Here is a 25,167-nt window from a genome sequence, read left to right as displayed (position 1 = left end):
TGTATTGCACAGGTCCGTGGGTCCAGAGAGGTGGACCCTGTGCCTTGTGCTTCACTTCAGTGTTGTTGTTGTTGTTTTTAACTATTTGTCTTTATTGTGCAGCTTCTTGAGTCCTGGACCGCCCCCTCTCCTCTGTCCCAGCAGTGGCGCCCAATCAGGGGTCACCATTGGCCCGGACACGCCTCAGCTGAAACACCAGAGCAAGGCAACGGACCGCAAATGCGCATCTGAGCCTTGCTCACAGGAAAAAGTCGGGGTAAGTGCCCGACTTTTTTTTAAAAGCATTGCTTAGGAGAAATGCTCTCGGACGGCTCTGCAATGGCAGCTACGTCATATAAAGGATCTGCCGCCACTGCAGATCCACCCCGGGGCTTCCCCCCCGCGTCCAGATGAACCTGCCATTCAGATTATAACCGAAGAAGCCCCAGCAAGACCACTGGCCCAACCCTGCCCTTCCCCACTGAGAGGTACACAACCTGCTATTCTCAGGTAGCGCAGTTTGCTCTATCTCAGGAGTGCAGAACTTCAGGTCCAGGGGGCAAACCCAGCCCCCTGGGATTCCCTAGATGGCTGCACCCCCTTTCCCCCCCCCCAACCACCAGTCATTGGGTGGTTTCCCAGCTTTTATGCAGTCCCCTCAATTCTAGAAGGCTGAAATGCTTCTCCTACAGTTTAGTTACACCCCCTTTTTGCATCCAGCCCCACCCACCGCTGGAATGCAGCCCCCCAAAGCTTCTCCAAAATTGAATTTTCGCCCGTGGGCTAAAAATAGGTTCCTCACCCCTGCTCTATCTATGTCCACCCTTTTGTGCTGGGCCCCCAAGCTACAAAGGCGGCAAACATTGTTTTGGCTGTGTTAAGCCACACTGGCTGGCCCAAGATATGTGCCTCACCCGCATAGCGTCGAGCGCTTGCCTCAGGTTCTCCTTTTCCGTCGGCTCCACTGTATATTTGATCAGTTCCTGGCAGGAGGGAGGGAAGGAAGGAAGAAAGGAGCAGAGAGAGCTTAGCAAACTTCTGCATTTAGGGAACAAAATAGCAAGGGCCCTCCTTCACTGTGAGTCAGAGTCAACCCCGAGAGCTGACACCAATAATCTCATGTGGGGTTTTTGCTGGAATAATTGCTGAGTCCTGTGCAGAATTTTGATGACACCAAGTGGAGGCATTCCAGGAAGCTCAGGAGGAAGAAGTCCAGAGATGGGGAAGCCGTGTCTAAGCAAAACCTAAGGTTCTTGGCTCCCTCTGCCTTCTTTCGTTCACTGTGCCCCACATATTGAATGAGAAGAAGGACTCTGGGTGTCCGAACCACCTCTCCTCCCTCTGATCTCTGACTGGCTGCCAGTTCCTTCCCCCTTTTTATTTTTATTATCTGTATCTGCACAGCTGCACAGATACAGATAATAACCATTTAAAAAGGGGGGAGGAACAGGCCCTGTTCCTCTCCCCCCCCATCCGGGTTTTGTTATTTTTAATTTTTGAAGAGGCACGGGGCCGTTCTTCTCCTCCCCCTCCCTTGTTTTTCGTTCCCCCCACCCTTTTCTATGGGGCACAGGGCTCTCCTGAGGTCCACCCCCTTCCCTGTCCAGCCCATGGTGACCAATCAGAGGGCGCCATGGGCTGTGACAAGCCTCCGCTGACAAAAAAGGCGGGATAAGTGCCCGAATGCTTTTCAGCAGCGTTTCCGGGGTTTGCCCCTGGATGGCTTCGCACTGGCGGCTGCGTCATGTAGAAGATGTGCCACTACTGCGAAGCCACCCCGGGGCAAACTTTCTGTGTAGACGTGCCCCCACTCTTTCCCCCTCTGTGGCATGACATAATCGGGTAAATAGTTGTTACCTGCAGGAGCAGATGGTATTTCAGCACCCGTTGCATAGGGACCATGAGAAGGTCACGCAGGCTGAAGCGGCCATTATTGGCTCGTTGGGAACATTCCTGAAAATGAAGTCGGATTGGGGAGGTAAAACCTTATTGTGGTTGCCAGCAAGGCGGCAAAATAACGCGAGTGGGCAGCATCTAACTCCTCTCCAGCTGACCCTCCAGGTAGGAGTGAAACCTCTGCAATGCAGCACCTCCCACTCCCAACTCAGATAGTTGTCCCAGAAGGATATCACAGTCGATGGCATCAAAAGCCGCAGAGGGATCAAAAAGAATCCACTTCCCAGAGCAGCACTATCTGGATTAGCTTTCTGCCAAAGGAATGTCTTAAGGTTCTTTATCATTAGTCTTCCCCAACCTAGTGCCCTCCAGACAATAGTATAGTGGAGCCGCAGCTCTCAGGGTTAAAGTGTGGGAGCTTTTAGATTAGTAGGGATGATGAAATCATCTCCTCGCACCCCACACCTGAGGCCTAATTGTTCCCTCTGAGTTTCGCTGCAATCCTCATAACAGCTGGGGGTGGGAGAATGGATTTCCTCAGCAACAATATATTGCTATAACTCAGTGGTTCCCAAACTTTCTCAGGTAACCACCCCCTTGGTTCCACAGATTCATGCCCAGTGCCCCCTGGGGTTCCAATGGGGTCGGGGAGGGAGGGGAGAGGGGTTAATGGCGGCGGCAAGCCCCGCACCAAGGAGTGCCCGGAGGGGCCAAAATGCTGCTGCAAGAGAACGCATGTGCTTAAAAAGCAGGTCAATCACAGCAGTATCCTAACTTAATTTTTTTTAAAAAAAAAACTCAATTTTTTTGCAAACCTCTGCTAGGAGGAGGCACTTTGAGGAGGGCCTTAGATGATGAGTGTAGTATGTTTGGGTAGGGTCATGCCGGGAGAGGCGCTCCATCAGCCCAAGTTGTCCAGAGCCGTGCTGCCAACAAGACCCTCCTCAATCCACACATGTATTAATACCGTTTAAGAAGAGTCATTTTAACGGTGAATTGAAATGTTTCAAAAGCAACAAAACGTTAATGAAGAGACATACTCTGCGTGGTGTGCCCCACCACGCTGGCTGCAAACAAAGTGTTCGCTCCCTTTTCCCTCCCTCCCTCGGCAAGCCTGGGGCGGGTGCTTCCCATTTAAAGGGGCTGCGCTCCTCTGGATCCTGCTGGTCTGGGGGCCCAGGCTGAGCAGCAGCAGTGGCAGCCAGGTGGAAGAGCTGAGCTGAGAATGAAAAAGGGGCTGTGCTGGCCGAGGGAAAAGAGAGCGAACGCCTCTGTTTTGCAGCCGGCGTGGCGGGGCACACCAAGCAGGGTATGTCTCTTCATTAGCGTTTTGATGCTTTTGAAACATTTCAATTCACCATTAAAAGGACTCTTCTTAAACAGTATTAATACATGTGTGGATTCTTCCCCTATATGGCTTGGGACCAAACTACCTTCTCCCATAAAAATGTCCCTTGGTTTTAAGACCATCTGGAGAGACGCTTCTCGGAAAAGACCATTGCAGGAAACAACACTGGAGAAGTTTTATTTATGTAGAATATAGTAGAAGCTAGCAGATTCCTCAAATCATGGAGAGATTCATGAACGCTTCATTTGGTCCCCGGAGGGTGACTTGTGCAGCTCCAAAGACTGCATTCCAGGTTCAGCTACCTCCAGCAAGAAATTCCCAGCTTTCCACTACATAACTATGGCATGTGTGTTGTATAACATGAGCAGGTGTGTTGTATAACATACACTGACTCCTAGCTGAGCAGAGAAGAGGAGCTGCCCCAGCTAAACTAGAACTAAACTAGAAGCAACGAAAGGAAGCCAGCTCCCAGAGCGAGAGCGATCAGAGCAAGTGAATAGGAAGGGCAAACAGGGGGAGTGTTGTGGAAGAGGAGACCAAGGCAATGAGGGTCTCCAATATTCGAGGCAGTAAACCTTTGTGCTGGGGAACATGGGTGGGAGGGTGCTGTTGCACCATGTCCTGCTTGTTCATCCCTGGCCAATGGTTGGTTGGCCCCTGTGTGAACAGAGCGCTGGACTAGATGGACCCTTGGTCTGATCCAGCATCAGGGCTCTTCTTAGGTTCTTAAAGCTTTGGTTAAAAACACACACATAAGTATGTGATCGTAACAGTGCGCCGATAATAAGAGCAATCTCCACCACAAGGATAAGACAGCGTAGCAGTTATCCAGTGTATGGTGGGAGCCAAGTCCATGAATGATAGAGAACAGCAGCCCTTACCTCCAGTTTCATGCGCACATCCACACTCGTATTGGCTACCTGGTCTAAGTATTTAGTGGCTGCTTCTACCTGGCTGCAGTATCGCCCATACAGCAAGAACCTAAATGTGAAGAGTAAAAAGCTGGTGAGAATGCAGGCCCAACAAGCTGTAGGAACTACAGTGTAGACAAACACCTGACCTTGAACTGTGAGCACTAATGGAATTATTATTATTATTATTATTATTATTATTATTATTATTATTATTAATAATAATAATAATAATAATAATTGCATTTTTATACTTCCCATCAGCCGAACCACTCATGGAACTGGGTTGCAAAAAAAACATGCATTGTTGGGGGAAGATGTAGTATCTGTCTTGGGTGAAAAATCCAAAGCATAGTGTTAAACAAAGTGTTGCTATTGTACTGGAGTTCCATACCAGGGCCTGCCCTGGGATATGTGAAGCAATTAGCAGATTACCTCTGAGTATGTGCAAGTGTATTTTCCTTATGCTGGTGAACCATAAGGAGCACCCATCTAATTAAGATTAGAGCAATGGGCAATCTAGAGTAGCGATTGTGACATGTATCCTCTATAGAGTGGTAAATATCAGCTGAACACTTATATTGCACTTCGTACATTACAGTGGACATTTTCTAAAACATAGATTTGAAAAAGTGTGACCACCATAATGGAGACAGAGGAAATTGCTCTGTATGAAATGTCCTGGGTAAAAATAACAAAGGCCTCCTCCTCCTCCATTTTTAGATAATGCTTTTAGAGTGTTTAATGCGCTTTGCAGACATTCAATTAGTGATGCTTACAAAAAAACTGTAAGCTAGATCAAAATTAATTTCTCTGTAATGCAGAGTGGAGCCAGGGGCTGAGGACAAACTCATGGCTTTTCTAAATTTGAATCAGGGACCTCCCGGTTCACAGCAAGCACTCCATCAGCTCTCAGCATCTTGTAGCTAAAAGGGTACTAGGTAAAGAAGATTGCAACACTGAAATATTGAGACTGGAGTGGGAGCAAATGATAAGCAGTAGAAAAGCACTGGGGAAAGGCAGCACCTCTTCCCCAGGCACCCTGACCTGCCGAAGCTGCTCTAAGGAAGGACGAGGGGGGATTCTACTTCTTCCAGGCAAGCTACACGATCGCTTTGGGGGCGCACTGGGGGCGCATGGAAGCACCCTCAGTACGACGTGTGGAATCCCTGGAGGTTTGTGTTGATGAGATAATAGCTCTAGACTGTAATCCCAGATAATTCACAACACGGTGCACATGGTAGTTTCTGGAAGCTGTTCTCTGTGGGACCACCTTATTGTTGAGTTTGCACAGTCCTTTTGGAAAGGGACTCACCTCTCTTTATATCTGATGAACACCTGGTAGAGGTTCTGGGAGTTGCTAAAAGACAATGCATTTTTCAGATCTCCCAGAAAGAACCGATGAACCTTCACAAGTTCCTGATAGAGTAAAAAAATAAAGCACAAAGGATAATGCATCAGCATAAGAACAGCGATAGCACGGGGTTTGGCGGATGAAGGTAGAACCACTTGGCCATGTCCCCTCCCAAAATCTGGAGTCAGTCCCGTGTCTTCCTACAAAATAATCTGGACCCAAACTATGGGGTGGGTAACGATCTTTTCTACCTCATGCAGAAAAGAAAGAGCAAACTTTATTAGCTGGGAAGAATAATGAATCCAGAGACTACTCTGACTGGAATCCCCAGTAGCAGTGCTTCAGCTTCTAATTCTTTGAAAACTGAGGTGCAAGTGGTAAAACTCTTGCTAGAACAAAGGGCTCAGCCTTGCAGGGGAGTAAATAAGAGCAGAAGGCAATGACATGTACACACACGCACACTCATATAGGAAAGGTTACAGACGACACAAGAGGAAGGAAGTCTAAGCCACAAGTGTCCTGGGGCTATCTGGGCACGTAGTAAATCGTGGTAGTCCTCCCAAATGGTTGCTGTTGCAACAGAGCAGCTTTTCCCAACCTGGTGCCCTCCAGATGCTTCGGACCAATTCCCATCAGCCCCAGCCAGCATGGCCAATAGTCAGGAATGCTGGGCGTTGCAGTCCAAAACTTCTGGAAAGCACCAGGTTGGGGAAATCAAGCTGTCTCTATGTGTTGGCTGTGGAGGCTGCAAATCAGGGCTGCATCAGCTATATGACGCCGCTACAGATTTGCAGCCACTCCAGTACCTGGAAGCCCCGCACTTCATCCTGGCATGGGGATTACCTGACACCACCCCGCAGGTGTGAAACGGTGGGGTTTAGAAGGAACGCGGTGCCAATGCAGTGCAGTGAAAGCAGGGTCCTAGTCATCGAGGTTAATCCTAGAATCCTAGAATAGTAGAGTTGGAAGGGGCCTACAAGGTCATCGAGTCCAACCCCCTGCTCAATGCAGGAATCCACCCTAAAGCATCCCCGACAGATGCTTGTCCAGCTGCCTCTTGAAGGCCTCTAGTGTGGGAGAGCCCACAACCTCCCTAGGTAACTGATTCCATTGTCGCACTGCTCTAACAGTCAGAAAGTTTTTCCTGATGTCCACCTGGAATCTGGCTTCCTTTAACTTGAGCCCGTTATTCCGTGTCCTGCACTCTGGGAGGATTGAGAAGAGATCCTGGCCCTCCTCTGCGTGACAACCTTTCAAGTATGTGAAGAGTGCTCTCATGTCTCCCCTCAATCTTCTCTTCTCCAGGCTAAATATGCCCAGTTCTTTCAGTCTCTCTTCATAGGGCTTTGTTTCCAGACCCCTGATCATCCTGGTTGCATTGTTCAGAGCCAGGGGATTACACGCTTTGGCAACATCCTCACTGAAATCCAGCGAGGTTTTGTTATATCCTAAAACCAACTCAGCTTACGGAAGATGCTAAACCAACTAATTTGCCTCTTTGACAATAGACCACACTAATGGGCTGCACTGAGTAGATCTAGGACTGCTAACACAGGACTGCTTAAAACTGCTTAAAACTGCTTAAAACCAGCGTAGCCAAAATCATAGAAACACCTTACCTCAATGTTAATAAAAATATTCTCCAGGTCCTGAGGTCGCAAAAACAGTTGCAGCGGTTTCAAGAAATGCTGGAAAGAGCACAAGCAGGTTGAAATAATTCAGTTGTAAGTACAATCCAAAGGGCAAAATGCTTATTTGGCTGACAATAAATTCACAATATTAAGGGAAATAACCGGAGAACATGTTCATGCATGCCAGCAATCTACAGGTGTCCTCTCCCACACCCAACACAGGTGAGGTCACACCAAAAGCCCCGTGGTCAATTAGGGACTTTCAGTGGTGGGTGGAGATGCTGAGGAAAAAGGGTGAGGGTATATTCTGGCCTTAGGACCTGACATTTCCCATATCTAGGTTAGAAGTACCCCTAGCTAGAGCTTAGGAACATTCACACACACACACACACACACACACACACACACACACACACACTACCTATGAAAGCTCATGCCGTAATAATAAACCCGCATGCCTGGCATGTCTGATTGGGTGTTTCACAGGTCTCGGATATCTCATGCCTGCCAGCCACGCACCACCCGCGCACAGCCCGTGCACAACGCCCCGTTCTCCAGCAACACTGCAGGTGAGTGGAATCCTGCCTGATTGGTTGTTAGCCTATTGCAGTCTTCCAAACCTGGTGCCCTCCAGATGTATTGGACCCCACTGTTCTCAGCATGCTGGCTGGGAATTATGGGAGTTGTAGCCCAACACGTCTGGAAGGCACCAGATTGGGGAAGGATGGCACAGTGCATACGGTGTAAGGGGTGCACAAAACCAACAGGCATCCCTTGGTCAGTTTTACTCACTATTGTGCAAGCCCAGTTTAGCATTAAATAGTTGTGCTGGGATGCCCCCCCTCCCCAAAAAAGGAGTCTCTGTGGGCTCCTGCATCATTTGTTACGCTCAGGGCCACACATTCACTTTTTATTGCTACCAACAAAGAGGGGAGCGCTAGATATTATGTCAGAAGTGGGGCTGGTGCCAAAAGTGGCGACCCCATTTTTATATCTTCCCCCAACCCTCCCCCATTTCCCATGTTGGCTAGTGCAACAAGTCGCTTTGTAATCTGACGTCATCAGAGGGTGGGTTTCCCTGGCCCTGCTGCTGCTGGCTGCCGCTGACAGAGGTGAGGAAGCTCACAGCATGACAACATCACATCGCAAGGTGAGTCGCACAAAGAGGCAGGGGGAGCACTACATACAACAGGGGTGCTGAACATCTTTCAGCCTGAATTCAATTTCAGAGCAGTTGGTGGGCAAAGGGGTCAAAAAGTACCAGCCGGGGTCAAAAAGTACCAGCATATTTTAACGTAAAGCTGAGCCTTAGGAGGGTCAGGGCATCTGGGCTATCTGGGCAACCCCAGAGGACTGAATTGGGACTCCAGATGGGCTGGATTGGGACTCCAGGGGCGGATCCGCACGTCGGCCCCAGAGCGCGTTTATGCGACCTCAGGGCACCCCGAAAACGATAGTCTGTACTTGCCTGTAAAAAGAAACGAGGAAGAGACGCCGACGATGCCGACGCCGATGCCACCCATCTTCCTGCTCCCCGGCCGGGACGGAGAGCTGGGTGGAGAGCGGAAAAAGCTCTCTACCCCGCCTTCTTCAAAAAGAGCTCTCCGAGCTGGCCGGGAAGCAGGGTGGCGTCGGCGTCGTCGGCGTCTCTTCCTCGTTTCTTTTTACAGGCAAGTACAGACTATCGTTTTCGGGGTGCCCTGAGGTCGCATAAATGCGCTCTGGGGCCGACGTGCGGATCCGCCCCAGATGGCCTGAGTTTTAACACCCCTGAGGTAGGGGGGGCAGTGCTTGTGTCTGTCCCAAAAACTCATTCTGCACTAATAGTGGTGGTGTCGTGCCCAAATGAATGGCAGGGAGAAACTTGGTTGAGCAGCCTGAGCTGCCATGAGAAAGAGGTGGAGGTGAAGGTGGCCATTAGGCATAGGGGAATACCTGGTGAATGGATTCTAGTGTGCTTGTGTACTTCTCCTCTGTCTGTTGGATCTCTTGAAGGCAGCATTTCCTCTTGTCCAGTTCAGTCATCCTCTGTTGCCAAACATACAACATAGTGGAAAAACTTGTTATCAAAATAGGTCCATTCGGGAGACTGCATGCTGAAACATTCACTCAACCCTAAGGATATTACCATCTTAATGAACCACTGTGCCCTTTGTAAAGTGGGGGGGAAAGCTCCATCACACCAGCGTTATAGTCTGCTGTCATGGTGAATTGCATGCAAAGGACTCAGATGACGTCGACCCTGTCCTGCTGTGATTGTGGTTCTTCCCCCCCTTTAAGCGACATATTTTGGCGCGCAGAAAGTCTGGTTCTTGCAGTAATGAGAAAGCACACCGCTCAAACTTCAACGTGTATTTTCATCCATCGTTTTCAATCCGATGTTCTGTGGGCATGTTTTCAAGGGGCATGCCTTTTCTCCAGCGGACTGTATAGCTTCTCTCCCCTCCCCTTTCCCTCTCTCCTTTTCAATAAAAGGGAGTTTTAGTTGATTAATCAATTAATCTATGGATTAAATTTGCATGTGGGTTATAAGCCGTCCCTCTGGAGCAAGAAGAGATCCCATTGAACTCTATGTTCTTACTCCTGAGTAGGCATTTTCACCTTAAAAGACATGTGGAAAATGCACCCTCCTTGCCAGCAGCACCCTCATTTTTAAAGATAAAGAGATCCAAATTGGCACAGTGATAGCTCTTATGGAGGGCTTTCAGCATGCCCAATTTGAATCCAATTGGATCATCCTTTGATTTTAAGGGATTTTTAAATTAAATTAAACAAATTCTTACATCTGTGTAAGTTCTAAAAATAAAGAGATCCAAATTGGCACAGCGATAGCTCTTACGGAGGGTTTTCAGCATACCAAATTTGAATCAGATTGGGTTATCTGATTGATTTTTAATGATTTTTTAAATTCCCCCTTAAATTCTTTTCCTCTGTTTTGCACCAATGCGAAGGATCTTAGGATCGATCTTCCATTCCTTTGATCATGCAAAGCTGTGCATCTTCAAGTTCATGAATACAGATCTGCTGGTTCCCTTACTCAAAAGTAAATCCCATTGATTTCAGCTGCTAATGTCACATGCAGGCTTACCTTTGAGTAAACCCCATTGAACAGAGAGTGTCTTACTTCTGAGTAAACACATATTCCAGTTCTGGACAGCCACAGAGGGCTTGTGTGTGTGTGTGTTTGACAGATGGAGTGTGTATGAGAGGTGCACCGTGTGAGGCGGGGAGAGGAAGGAGGCGAGGGGAACTAGGCCCTTTCCACAAGGCTTGGACACTAGCTGTCTCTGCAGTTGGCTGAGGATACCAATCCTGAGAGGGCTGCAATGGCAGCTTCTTTTCTTATTCCAGGTAGGGGGAGGGCTCTGTTTTGTATCAAGGGGAGGCGGAGAGGCAACCTTGAGTCAAGCAGTGGGGAAGCAAGAGCCCCGTGTCTCTTTCCATCCAGGTGGGCACTTTACTGAAGTGGGATCCTCTCTCTCTCTCTCCCTCTCCCTCTCTCTACACCCCCCTTTCCTTTCTTCCTACCAGCCTAATCCCAGGCAGTGTTCTTAATTCTGCCTGGGTTCAGTGCTCTTTTTATTTCCCCAAAGATCTGGTCTCGATCCTAGTAGGGTCAGTTTCATTTATTCCTTTTGGGTGGGGCAGGCTTAGGCAAGTCTACTCAGAAGTAAGCCTCGTTGAGTTCGGTGGGGCTTATTCTCAGGTAAGTGGGAACAAACCGGGACTTACTTCCGCGTAAAGATGTGTAGGAGGGCGCTTAATGACTTACGGGGGATATCCACGAAACTACAGGGGAGAGAAATCCTTGTTTTTTCCAGTTCTGTTCAGTAACAAGAGAAGCTACTGCCGAGGAAAAAGCAGAGCAACACCTAGTAGCCCCATGACCATCACAGTGAGTGCAGGGGGCGGGGGCGGAGTTGTCCAACCACCAACCACCAATAAAGTGTAGAGGGAGGTACGAAGGAGATCTGTGGCAGGAGAGGTGTAAAGATACATGAGCCCTAAAAGCACACAGGTGTAAGTGATCAGGGCTTCACATGCTATGGAAACGAAGGGGGATAATATGAGGGCAAAAGTGTAGGTGTGATAGAGCTTTAACGCTGCCGTGCCTATTTTTTTATTTTATTGTTTCCTAAAATGCATTAAAAAAATCTACTAAGGACTACAGTTGTGAAGATGAACAAGTAAAATATTGAAAAATATTAATAGTCTTACATTAAAAGTCCTTTATGGATAAATTAAATGATGTCTTTCTTTGGACCTAAGAGCCTCGTGTGGCGCAGAGCGGTAAAGCAGCAGTTTCTGCAGCTGAAACTCTCCCCACGGCCTGAGTTCGATCCCAGCGGAAGCTGGTTTCAGGCAGCCGGCCTGGGTCAACTCAGCCTTCCATCCTCCCGAGGTCGGTAAAATGAGTACCCAGTTAGCTGGGGGAAAGGCAACAATGGCCGGGGAAGGCAACGGCAAACCACCCCGCTATAAGGCCTGCCAAGAAAACGTCAGCGAAAGCTGGCGTCCCTCCAAGAGTCAGTAATGACTCAGTGCTTGCACGAGAGGTTCCTTTCCTTCCCTTCTTTGGACCTACATCCGTCTCATGGCAATGGCTCAGTCACCAAGTACCGCTGCCTCATCACTTACCGGCGTGACACCTGGCTCTGGCCTCATCAGGTCCTGGTAGATCTCATCCCCTTCTGCCTCCTCATTCTCTACACAATCGTAGAGGTCATCATCTTCCTCCATGGTATCACTGGTGGAAAGGGAGAGAGAGAACAGCTCATGAACCCATGACACAAAGGTAGCTAAAACCAGCCTTATGTGGAGAACAGTTGAAAAAAGTCAGGTTTCAAGGAGGCTTAATCCAGGTTGTCATTTAGAGGCCCGGAATCCTCTAGCTCAGTGGTTCTCAACCTTCCTAATGCCGCGACCCTTTAATACAGTTCCTCATGTTGTGGTGACCCCCAACCATAAAATTATTTTCGTTGCTACTTCATAACTGTAATTTTGCTACTGTTATGTAGCAAAATTACGTAGCTTGGTTCCTAAGACCATCGGAAATATGTGTTTTCCGATGGTCTTAGGCGACCCCTGTGAAAGGGTCGTTCGACCCCCAAAGGGGTCGCGACCCACAGGTTGAGAACCGCTGCTCTAGCTATTACCCGTGGCTTAACAACTTTAAAGGGGGCATCAGGTATAACGTGCAGACGGAAGAGTTCCCAGCTAAACAGAGTTGCCCAGTTTCACGAGGCTGTAGCCAGTACTGTAACGGAGTCAGGGCTCGCTGGGTCAAAGCACCAGGACGTTCTGATTAACGGGGGCCCTGATGCCCATTGGCCACCACCCTCAGACTTCCCAGCTCTCTCAGAGCTTAGCGACAAACCCCACAGTGGCTGGGGGAGAAATGGACTTTCCCAGCAACAATATAATGTTGTGCGCTAGCCCTGTTATAAGGCTATCAAAGAAATCCACAGTGGATTCAACTGGGTTCGGATTTCTAAGAATCCAACCTGCCGCTTCCTCCATGGATTGGCTTTTTCCGAGTTGCTCAGATTCTGTGGACTGTTTTTACAGGTTTTGGAGGGATTTGTACAAATGTGTATTGGCATTAATACGCACTCGTGCTAGTGCCCAGTTGCACTAATGCACATTTGTGCAAGTGGAACAAAATATCATACATCCTTAAAAAAAATATCTGATCCCCTCAAAGAGCAGAAGACGGAATGAAAGGTGCCTGGCCAGCCACAAAACCCAGAAGGGACAGACTTAACAAGACCCACACATCCCTACCCTGCTGTAATGGAAAGTATTTTGGAGTGGCTCGGTCTTTAATTAAGAGCCTTGTGTGGCGCAGAGTGGTATGCGGCAGTTTCTGCAGCCGAAACTCTCCCCATGGCCTGAGTTCGATCCCATTGGAAGCTGGTTCTCAGGCAGCCGGCTCAGGTCGACTCAGCCTTCCATCCTCCCAAGGTCGGTAAAATGAGTACCCAGCTAGCTGGGGTAAAGGTAACCACGACTGGGGAAGGCAATGGCAAACCACCCCACTACAAAGTCTGCCAAGAAAACGTCAGCGAAAGCAGGCGTCCCTCGAGGAGTCAGCAATGACTCAGTGCTTGCACGAGAGGTTCCTTTCCTTTCCTGGTCTTCAATTAGGGTTACAAAAGTCCTGCTGCCTTGTGGAGACGAGAATGGATAGAATGGGTTTGTCGCTACGGATCCACACAGCTGGCTGAAATTCTGGACTCTCTTTTGCGGGGTGGGGGTGGGGCGCTACTGGGACTGTCCTGATGAGAGGCTCCTCTTCAAAATTTACCACCACACTGTTAACTGTAACTCTGAGATACAGTGTACAAAGTCTCGGGTCTAGAGAGTGATGACTGTAAGGTCAGGGTGAGGATGAACCTAGAGCAGCCTTTCTCAACCTGGGGCGCTCCAGATGTGTTGGACTACAACTCCCAGAATGCCCCAGCCAGCTCTGGCTGGGGCATTCTGGGAGATGCAGTCCAACACATCTGGAGTGCCCCAGGTTGAGAACCACTGACCTAGAGGGACAGGAAAAGCGCCTAGGGGCATGTGATGGAGCCAAGGGACAACAGAGCCTGGCTGTGCCATGAAAACCCTGGCCACGGCAAGCAACTGCTTGGAAGACTTGTGCAATCAGGATTTGGTTTAAACTCATCCCTCAATATTACCTTTGAGGGCCTGCATTGCTGTCCCTTGGGAATGGAGGCGATGCACAACTTACATGCTCTTCCGAAACACAGAACTGACTTTGAAATAGATGTTTATGTCCAAGGACAGAGACAGGCAGAAGGTAGTTCAGGAACTACTGGTAAGTCTATGGGTGATTTGCAGTATAATTTCTGATGTTACACATTTGGTCATGGCCCAAAAGCCCTTCCAGGAAAAAAAGTGACAATCCTGAGCATGAAAGGCTTATCCCTCCCAGGGCCGGTGCCAGACTATTTTGCGCCCTAGGCAAGGTGAGCTACTTTCACCCACCCACCCGCAAAAAATGCCGACTTTGATTTTTAAGAACAGATGTTTCCTGGAAAAAATAAGAAGCACAAAACTTGAAACTGCTAAATTTATTGTAAAGTGCAAGAAATACGTCATGCCAATTATAGCAAACAAATTGGAAAGGAACGTCTAGGGGTCTAAAATGTATGATTGAATAGGAATATCACCTCCAAATCATCCCCCCCAACTCACACGTGTGTGCACGCACACACTCCACATCACTCACTCCAAACAAACACACGCATTCACTGAAAGACCCCATGCACCCCATTCACCCATACATTCTCTCTCTCTCTCTCTCTCTCTCTCTCTTCCGGGCGCGTTCTGGAAGTCCGAATGTGGAGCCGCCCCACCCCCACCCCAACATCCCTGGCTTTGCTTCAGCTGGGCGGGCGCGGAGCGCCATCTCACCCACCCAGGCCCAGCTCAATCCTCAGGCCGGCCCGGCTCACAGCCAACGCGCCTAAGTGCTGTGCTTCATCCGGCACCCCTCTTAGCTTTGGCGCTCTAGGCAGCCGCCTGAGTGGCCTCTATGGTAGCACCAGCCCTGATCCCTCCCCTCCCAGAATGAACTTGCTCCTTACTCAATCTGGTCTGATAAGCCACTGTATATATCATCATCAGTGATGCTATCTTCTGTAGGAAATGGCCTGCGAAAAGAAAAGAAAAGAATATTTAAGATTGAACTGTAATATTCAGAAACAGATCAAACAGTAATAATATGCTGGTGGTGTGGGGGGTGGATCTAGAATTGGTCTTACTTAGGAATGCCCTGGGCTGGATCCTGACTTAGACCCTTCACAGCGTTGGGTTGGTGCCGCCTCCTTCTTCAACCCCACACTTTCTCTCTCCTGGGGTGGCGTTGGGTAATCCCGATGCTGCACCGGGTCTCTGGGCGGCCATCTGGATCCCGAAGCCACCCCCCACCCTCTCCCAGGTGGCTTCTTAACGTTGGTCACCTTCCACCAGGCTCTGCCCCTGGGTGGACCCCGGATTGGCTGAGGAGTGATGTCACGCAGTAAAAGCACCTTATTGACATTGCTCCCTTTGAAAAAAGTCGGGTGAAATCCCTGACTTTTTCAAATTGGGGCATCGCCAGGAAGCCCTGTAGTGGCTGTGAAGCTGTGCTTGTGTCATCTAACCAACGGGGCACAGACCCACAGCCATCGCGGGGATTTCCCCATGTACAGACAGCCCCTTAGTCTTACTTAGGAAAGACCTACTGAAATCAATGGGATTTAAGTTATTCATACCTAGTTAAAATCCCACTTATTTCAACAGCGCTACTCTAAGTATGACTAAGGGCCTTGCTAGACGATGCTGGATAAACTGGCAGGGAGGCAGGGCGACGGCGCGCCAACTTTAGTGCGCGCCGCCCCGCCTCCTACACGCACGATGCGCAGGGACTCTGGAAGCCCTGCAGCGTCAGCCATTTTTGTTGTTCTTGTTGTTAAAGGGGCCACATGCGCCCCGAAGACTCCGGAGAAGGTAAGTGGTTTTTTTTACTTAAGCCCCCCATCCGCTCCTGATCCCCTCCCATGCCTCCTGCCCACTCTTTCCCAGCCCTCCCTCCCCGTCCCCGATCTGTGCCGCCCTCTGCCATCCCCCTCTCCTGCCGGTCCGGCCTCCCCCCCATCTCCCCCCCGGGATCCCCCCGGCCCGATGGGCACAGCACTCGTATGAGCACTGTGCCCAGTCCGTGGCTTTTCCCTGCTACTCGCAAGTAGCCGCAAAAAGCCACGGACCTTGCTATATGCGACTTCGCTTATGGCGCGTTACGGAAGGCTTCAGCGCGGCCTGACCCCGGATTCCCCTGTGCGTCATCTGGACGCACAACAGGGAAACTGGGCCTCACAGCGCACTAAGGCCTCATCTAGCAACGGCCCTAAGCCATGGTCCAAGTTGCATTTATAGTGGAATGGAGGTTACTTCACTCATATTTCATAGCAGCCTTGCTTGGCCACTCAACCCCAAGCAACACTCAACAAGAGCTCCCTGACTCTGTTGGATGAGGTTAGCAGTCACATGCAGTAAGGCTGGCAAATCATCACAAAGTAGCCAAAGAAGGAATTGTGGATGTTGGACTGCAATGTCTAGCACCCCTCACCCTTGGCTATGCTGGGTAGGGCTGATAGGAGTTGCAGTCCACCAACAGGAGGGCCACTCATTACCCATCCCTGGCTTTGTAGCTCAAAGGTAGGGTGGCCAAATGTCCAACTGGCCCTTGTAATGGTGCCTTGAAAATTGTAGCTTGATATGCTGCAATTAGCAGGTGATAACTGTTAGTATCTCCATGGTGCAAAATGTTTCACCTGTTTTACACCTGCACATTCAGTGAACAGGTTACTGGAGCTGTTTGGAAAGATATTGTCCCATACCACTACCAGCAGAGAACGTCTGTGGCATACATTCTAGAAGAGTAACCATAGTGTCCTTTTGCAACAAAAACAACGAAGATCTTGGAGCATCTCAAAGACTAATAAATTTATTATGAACAAACCCAATAGTTGCCTCAGGTGGAGTGAAATGTAAGCTTTTACCACAATGAATTTAATCAATGAAAGCTTATTCCATGATAAATCTATCAGACTTTAAGGTGCCACACAATTATTTGTCTTGTGGGTGGATGTGCTCACATTGTCTCTTCAATCAACAATAGAACTGGGCTAAAGAAGACCACCAATAAGTTCGTGCTTCCCTTAAGGGTTCATTGGATGAATCCAAATTTACACTTTGAAGAACTATAAAATATGAATAACCTCGACCAGTACTACACCAATAACACCAAAGTGATACTTAAATCTCAACAGGGTACACCAGCCCTTGTCCAACCTGAAAAGTTCATCCAGCCTCACCTGATAATAGCCTGGGCACCCGCTGTGGCACCCTAGATAATTGACTAGACCCCCATTTGCTGGGGAAACAAGGGGAAATACTGGCCCTTCAGGAAGAATAAGGTGAGGGCTAGTATGGAGACCTGAGTGCACCCTTAGGAAGTACCCTTGTTATCTGTCGAGAGCGGCCTTCCCCAGCCTGGTGCGCTCCAGATGTTTTGGAATACAACTGCCAGCATTCCAGGACATTGGCCTGCTGGCTGGGGCTGAAGGGAGGTGAAGTCCAAAACATCTGGCAGGCACCAGGTTAGAGAAAGCCACACACACTTACACACGGGACATACTAAACCGAAGGACACCGAATGGCCATTGAAATGCATTGGTTTATTCCGAATGGCCATAGGAAATCATTGGAGGAGTTTAGGGATCATCTACAAATCAAAATCCCTAAAGGAGTTAAACATTCAGTTTTCATAGAAAACCACACAGAATCAAAATACAAACTAACAGAGCGGTTTTAGGGAACAACTACTACGACCCCCCAACACTGTGGTTCTAGGGAACATCCCCAACTTCAAGAAGAAATCAGAATGCAATAAAAAGAGGGTAATGACAGTTTTATACACTGCTTTATAAGCACCAGTTTTCAAACACCCAAATATGAGAAAGGAATTTTGTCGCAACATGCCAAACATTATTTAGATGTTTCTATATGAGCCCCCTCCCGACGCCCACACCTTACAACAGGCCGGTTTCAAAATTATTATTATTATTATTATTTATTTATATAGCACCATCGCCATAGGAAAACATCAGGCTGTCAGGCAGCCCCACAAAAAAGAGGGGGAGCCCCCCAAAAAGTTCAGGGAGGTTGGTAATAAGGCTGTAAGCACCATAAGAACCCCTGTTGAAGGCATGCTCCATTGGAATGGCCCCCACATTGCACACAGGCACCTTAGGTTCCATCAGAACGGCCATAGGAAAGCACTGGGCTGTCAGGCAGCCCCCCCCCCAAAAGGGGGAGCCCCATAATTGTTGTGGAGGTTTGAACTGAGACCCTAAGCATCCTAAGAGTTTTTGCTGGAGGCGTGCTCCATTGGAATGGTCCCCACATTGTGCATGGTCACGTTAGGTTCCTTCAGAATGGCTATAGGAAAGCATGGACTGCAATATATGTTATTTTATTATGATTAATAAGGACTAAGCTTTATTGTGATTAAGATGTCCACACATTTTTATCTGCTTAAAGTCATTGACTATTCAGTTCTGAAACTGGGTTCTCATTTTAAGGGCTTTTTTTTAAACAAAATATTTTGGTTTAGTTGTACTTTTTTCAAAAGTTGTTGAATTCTGCCATTACTGTTTAAGTAGATAAAAACACCTGAGCTTCCTAATTATTACAGCCTCAGAACTACATGCCCCCCCTTTATGAAATCCTGCACAGTATTTTTTTTTTATGAGGACAGCCTTTGAACTTACCTAAAGGAATAGAATGGAGTGGAGTCAGTAGGAGGGTGACCATATGAAACGGAGGACAGGGCTCCTGTATCTTTAACAGTTGTATTGAAAAGGAAATTTTAGCAGGTGTCATTTGTATATATGGAGAACGTGGTGAAATTTCTTCTTCATCACAACAGTTAAAGCTGCAGGAGCCCTGCCCTCTTTTAAATCTGGTTACTCTAGTATATCTCCTGCAGCTTTAACTGTTGGGATGAAGAGGGAATTTCAGCAGCAGCTGAGTCTGGGTGTGGCTCAGCAACCTTTATTAGGAGAAGCCCAGCAGTCAGCATTTGGTAGCTGCTGGAAACAGCCTCTCCCCAACTTCTCCTGGTTTCTTCGCCCATCTTGAACCCAACTTGGACTCCTGCTTGACCCTGCTATTGGATTGTGTATGTATTGGGCTGCCTAACTCTGTTGGACTACTTTTGCTTTGGCTGACTCTATGGCCCTGTTCAGAAGATACCTTAAACCACAGGTTTAAGCACTGTGGTTAAAGCCATGGTTTAACATGCCTTCTGAACAGGGACATTATCTTGGCTTGCTTCCCTGTGTCTTGACCCTGTGCCTGTTATCTAGACCCCTCCTGCATTTGCCAGAGCTTCTGAAACTTGTCTTCTGGAACTTTGGCCTGGGTTATTACTTGTCCCTTCCATCAGCCCTATAATTAAGATTGCTACCAACACAGGACTGCTAAAATCAAATGTTAAAGAGAGAGCTACTGTGTCTCTGGCTGCAGCATGGTTTAGCGTGTTGTCTGAACCAGGCCTCTGTGTGTTCTCTCCTCACACACACCCACACCCAAAATCTGGGCTCCAGCAGGATCAGGAGAAAATTGCAATGCCCTAGGTCCTTCCTGGCTAAAAAGGATTCAGTAGCACCTTTTCCAGAGGGCTTCCTAAAACAATTCCTATCTGCCCCTACTTATATTAGGGTGTCTAAAAACCCATTTTTTCATGCAAAAATAATGCAGTAACCAGCAAACTGTTCTTTTGGTAAACATGGGTGTGTGTGTGTGTATATCTTGTGTCACCCTAAAAACAGAGCTGCAGCACAATCCTAAATATGTCTACTCAGAAGTAAGCCCCACTAAGATCAGTAGGGTTTACACCTTTCTAGTCTTGAGTCTGTCTACACGGCTTTCTAAACAAAGGAAGGTTATTAAAGCACAAAAATATAACTGTCTCACTGCCTCCTAGGGCGTTGGCATGGGTGAGCATTCTGTCTGCAAACTGATTGGTCTGGATTTGTTTCACCTGTGATGTTGAGAAGCCAAAGGTGCATTTAAAAATAAAAGTACAGTGGTACCAATATTTGGCTTCACACAGGCAGCTTGCGCAGGATTCTGGGCTTCCAATTCTTTGTCTACTCTCTGGTGACTGTAATCCGATATTACTTGCTGGTTTAGAGGCAGAACAGTGTTAATGTTTAAACTTAATTCAGGTCTCAGGTAAACACTTCCTGCAGTTGGAGGCTCTACTTTTGTAGTCCTTCCTCTATCTAAAGGCAGTTGATTAGGAAGCAAGAGCTCGTTAACAAAGGGACGTACTAAAACAAAGGACAGTACTTGCCCATAGGGAAACCATACTTGCCCATAGGGAAACCCAGGACAGAATTCCCCATAGAGAAGCCATGCTTGCCCATAGGGAAACCTAGGACAGAATTCTGCATAGAGAAGCCATGCTTGCCCATAGGGATCCATTGAAAAGCACTTGCCCATAGGGAAACCTAGGACAGAATTCTGCATAGAGAAGCCATGCTTGCCCATAGGGATCCATTGAAAAGCACTTGCCCATAGGGAAACCTAGGACAGAATTCTGCATAGAGAAGCCATGCTTGCCCGTAGGGAAACCTAGGACAGAATTCTGCATAGAGAAGCCATGCTTGCCCATAGGGAAACCTAGGACAGAATTCTGCATAGAGAAGCCATGCTTGCCCATAGGGATCCATTGAAAAGCACTTGCCCATAGGGAAACCTAGGACAGAATTCTCCATAGAGAAGCCATGCTTGCCCTTAGGGATCCATTGAAAAGCACTTGCCCATAGGGAAACCTAGGACAGAATTCTGCATAGCGAAGCCATGCTTGCCCATAGGGATCCATTGAAAAGCACTTGCCCATAGGGAAACCTAGGACAGAATTCTGCATAGAGAAGCCATGCTTGCCCATAGGGAAACCTAGGACAGAATTCTGCATAGAGAAGCCATGCTTGCCCATAGGGAAACCTAGGACAGAATTCTGCATAGAGAAGCCATGCTTGCCCATAGGGAAACCTAGGACAGAATTCTGCATAGAGAAGCCATGCTTGCCCATAGGGATCCATTGAAAAGCACTTGCCCATAGGGAAACCTAGGACAGAATTCTCCATAGAGAAGCCATGCTTGCCAATAGGGAAACCCAGGACAGAATTCTCCATAGAGAAGCCATGCTTGCCCATAGGGAAACCTAGGACAGAATTCTGCATAGAGAAGCCATGCTTGCCCATAGGGAAACCTAGGACAGAATTCTGCATAGAGAAGCCATGCTTGCCCATAGGGATCCATTGAAAAGCACTTGCCCATAGGGAAACCTAGGACAGAATTCTGCATAGCGAAGCCATGCTTGCCCATAGGGATCCATTGAAAAGCACTTGCCCATAGGGAAACCTAGGACAGAATTCTGCATAGAGAAGCCATGCTTGCCCATAGGGATCCATTGAAAAGCACTTGCCCATAGGGAAACCTAGGACAGAATTCTCCATAGAGAAGCCATGCTTGCCCATAGGGATCCATTGAAAAGCACTTGCCCATAGGGAAACCTAGGACAGAATTCTCCATAGAGAAGCCATGCTTGCCCATAGGGATCCATTGAAAAGCACTTGCCCATAGGGAAACCTAGGACAGAATTCTGCATAGAGAAGCCATGCTTGCCCATAGGGAAACCTAGGACAGAATTCTCCATAGAGAAGCCATGCTTGCCCATAGGGATCCATTGAAAAGCACTTGCCCATAGGGAAACCTAGGACAGAATTCTCCATAGAGAAGCCATGCTTGCCCATAGGGAAACCTAGGACAGAATTCTGCATAGAGAAGCCATGCTTGCCCATAGGGAAACCTAGGACAGAATTCTGCATAGAGAAGCCATGCTTGCCCATAGGGAAACCTAGGACAGAATTCTGCATAGAGAAGCCATGCTTGCCCATAGGGATCCATTGAAAAGCACTTGCCCATAGGGAAACCTAGGACAGAATTCTGCATAGAGAAGCCATGCTTGCCCATAGGGAAACCTAGGACAGAATTCTGCATAGAGAAGCCATGCTTGCCCATAGGGAAACCTAGGACAGAATTCTGCATAGAGAAGCCATGCTTGCCCATAGGGAAACCTAGGACAGAATTCTGCATAGAGAAGCCATGCTTGCCCATAGGGATCCATTGAAAAGCACTTGCCCATAGGGAAACCTAGGACAGAATTCTCCATAGAGAAGCCATGCTTGCCAATAGGGAAACCCAGGACAGAATTCTCCATAGAGAAGCCATGCTTGCCCATAGGGAAACCTAGGACAGAATTCTGCATAGAGAAGCCATGCTTGCCCATAGGGAAACCTAGGACAGAATTCTGCATAGAGAAGCCATGCTTGCCCATAGGGATCCATTGAAAAGCACTTGCCCATAGGGAAACCTAGGACAGAATTCTGCATAGCGAAGCCATGCTTGCCCATAGGGATCCATTGAAAAGCACTTGCCCATAGGGAAACCTAGGACAGAATTCTGCATAGAGAAGCCATGCTTGCCCATAGGGATCCATTGAAAAGCACTTGCCCATAGGGAAACCTAGGACAGAATTCTCCATAGAGAAGCCATGCTTGCCCATAGGGATCCATTGAAAAGCACTTGCCCATAGGGAAACCTAGGACAGAATTCTCCATAGAGAAGCCATGCTTGCCCATAGGGATCCATTGAAAAGCACTTGCCCATAGGGAAACCTAGGACAGAATTCTGCATAGAGAAGCCATGCTTGCCCATAGGGAAACCTAGGACAGAATTCTCCATAGAGAAGCCATGCTTGCCCATAGGGATCCATTGAAAAGCACATGCCCATAGGGAAACCTAGGACAGAATTCTCCATAGAGAAGCCATGCTTGCCCATAGGGAAACCTAGGACAGAATTCTGCATAGAGAAGCCATGCTTGCCCATAGGGAAACCTAGGACAGAATTCTGCATAGAGAAGCCATGCTTGCCCATAGGGAAACCTAGGACAGAATTCTGCATAGAGAAGCCATGCTTGCCCATAGGGATCCATTGAAAAGCACTTGCCCATAGGGAAACCTAGGACAGAATTCTCCATAGAGAAGCCATGCTTGCCAATAGGGAAACCCAGGACAGAATTCTCCATAGAGAAGCCATGCTTGCCCATAGGGAAACCTAGGACAGAATTCTCCATAGAGAAGCCATGCTTGCCCATAGGGAAACCTAGGACAGAATTCTGCATAGAGAAGCTATGCTTGCCCATAGGGATCCATTGAAAAGCACTTGCCCATAGGGAAACCTAGGACAGAATTCTGCATAGAGAAGCCATGCTTGCCCATAGGGATCCATTGAAAAGCACTTGCCCATAGGGAAACCTAGGACAGAATTCTCCATAGAGAAGCCATGCTTGCCCATAGGGATCCATTGAAAAGCACTTGCCCATAGGGAAACCTAGGACAGAATTCTCCATAGAGAAGCCATGCTTGCCCATAGGGATCCATTGAAAAGCACTTGCCCATAGGGAAACCTAGGACAGAATTCTGCATAGAGAAGCCATGCTTGCCCATAGGGAAACCTAGGACAGTATTCTCCATAGAGAAGCCATGCTTGCCCATAGGGATCCATTGAAAAGCACTTGCCCATAGGGAAACCTAGGACAGAATTCTCCATAGAGAAGCCATGCTTGCCCATAGGGAAACCCAGGACAGAATTCTCCATAGAGAAGCCATGCTTGCCCGTAGGGAAACCTAGGACAGAATTCTGCATAGAGAAGCCATGGTTGCCCATAGGGAAACCTAGGACAGAATTCTGCATAGAGAAGCCATGCTTGCCCATAGGGATCCATTGAAAAGCACTTGCCCATAGGGAAACCTAGGACAGAATTCTGCATAGAGAAGCCATGCTTGCCCATAGGGATCCATTGAAAAGTACTTGCCCATAGGGAAACCTAGGACAGAATTCTGCATAGCGAAGCCATGCTTGCCCATAGGGATCCATTGAAAAGCACTTGCCCATAGGGAAACCTAGGACAGAATTCTGCATAGAGAAGCCATGCTTGCCCATAGGGATCCATTGAAAAGCACTTGCCCGTAGGGAAACCTAGGACAGAATGCTCCATAGAGAAGCCATGCTTGCCCATAGGGAAACCTAGGACAGAATTCTGCATAGAGAAGCCATGCTTGCCCATAGGGATCCATTGAAAAGCACTTGCCCGTAGGGAAACCTAGGACAGAATTCTGCATAGAGAAGCCATGCTTGCCCATAGGGAAACCTAGGACAGAATTCTGTGTAGAGAAGCCATGCTTGCCCATAGGGATCCATTGAAAAGCACTTGCCCATAGGGAAACCTAGGACAGAATTCTCCATAGAGAAGCCATGCTTGCTCATAGGGAAACCTAGGACAGAATTCTCCATAGAGAAGCCATGCTTGCCCATAGGGATCCATTGAAAAGCACTTGCCCATAGGGAAACCTAGGACAGAATTCTGCATATAGAAGCCATGCTTGCCCATAGGGATCCATTGAAAAGCACTTGCCCATAGGGAAACCTAGGACAGAATTCTGCATAGAGAAGCCATGCTTGCCCATAGGGATCCATTGAAAAGCACTTGTCCATAGGGAAACCTAGGACAGAATTCTGCATAGAGAAGCCATGCTTGCCCATAGGGAAACCTAGGACAGAATTCTGCATAGAGAAGCCATGCTTGCCCATAGGGATCCATTGAAAAGCACTTGCCCATAGGGAAACCTAGGACAGAATTCTGCATAGAGAAGCCATGCTTGCCCATAGGGATCCATTGAAAAGCACTTGCCCGTAGGGAAACCTAGGACAGAATTCTGCATAGAGAAGCCATGCTTGCCCATAGGGAAACCTAGGACAGAATTCTGCATAGAGAAGCCATGCTTGCCCATAGGGATCCATTGAAAAGCACTTGCCCATAGGGAAACCTAGGACAGAATTCTCCATAGAGAAGCCATGCTTGCCCATAGGGATCCCTTGAAAAGCACTTGCCCATAGGGAAACATAGGACAGAATTTTAGCAGGTGTCATTTGTATATATGGAGAACATGGTGAAATTTCTTCTTCATCACAACAGTTAAAGCTGCAGGAGCCCTGCCCTCTTTTAAATCTGGTTACTCTAGTATATCTCCTGCAGCTTTAACTGTTGGGATGAAGAGGGAATTTCAGCAGCAGCTGAGTCTGGGTGTGGCTCAGCAACCTTTATTAGGAGAAGCCCAGCAGTCAGCATTTGGTAGCTGCTGGAAACAGCCTCTCCCCAACTTCTCCTGGTTTCTTCGCCCATCTTGAACCCAACTTGGACTCTTGCTTGACCCTGCTATTGGATTGTGTATGTATTGGGCTGCCTAACTCTGTTGGACTACTTCTGCTTTGGCTGACTCTATGGCCCTGTTCAGAAGATACCTTAAACCACAGGTTTTAGCACTGTGGTTAAAGCCATGGTTTAACATGTCTTCTGA

The 25,167-nt window shown here is 48.1% G+C and overlaps 1 protein-coding gene across 1 annotated transcript in view; it reads right to left on the bottom strand.

Moving 5' to 3' along the window:
- VAV1 (vav guanine nucleotide exchange factor 1) overlaps nucleotides 1-25,167 on the bottom strand; it is a 111,508-nt gene that overhangs the window by 27,325 nt on the left and 59,016 nt on the right. The window contains exons 4-11 of the mRNA XM_063119102.1: nucleotides 14,718-14,783; nucleotides 11,758-11,866; nucleotides 9,055-9,147; nucleotides 7,108-7,176; nucleotides 5,450-5,553; nucleotides 4,105-4,204; nucleotides 1,837-1,932; nucleotides 894-962 (exon numbers count right to left, since the gene is read on the bottom strand). Of these exons, the coding sequence (XP_062975172.1) occupies nucleotides 894-962; nucleotides 1,837-1,932; nucleotides 4,105-4,204; nucleotides 5,450-5,553; nucleotides 7,108-7,176; nucleotides 9,055-9,147; nucleotides 11,758-11,866; nucleotides 14,718-14,783 (706 nt within the window). The remainder of the gene's footprint in view (nucleotides 1-893; nucleotides 963-1,836; nucleotides 1,933-4,104; nucleotides 4,205-5,449; nucleotides 5,554-7,107; nucleotides 7,177-9,054; nucleotides 9,148-11,757; nucleotides 11,867-14,717; nucleotides 14,784-25,167) is intronic.

This window comes from Elgaria multicarinata, chromosome 3, assembly GCF_023053635.1.
Source record: "Elgaria multicarinata webbii isolate HBS135686 ecotype San Diego chromosome 3, rElgMul1.1.pri, whole genome shotgun sequence".
Classification (NCBI taxonomy): domain Eukaryota; kingdom Metazoa; phylum Chordata; class Lepidosauria; order Squamata; family Anguidae; genus Elgaria; species Elgaria multicarinata.
The sequence above is the reverse complement of the archived record's forward strand: the minus strand, read 5'-3'. Positions and strand labels throughout refer to the sequence as shown.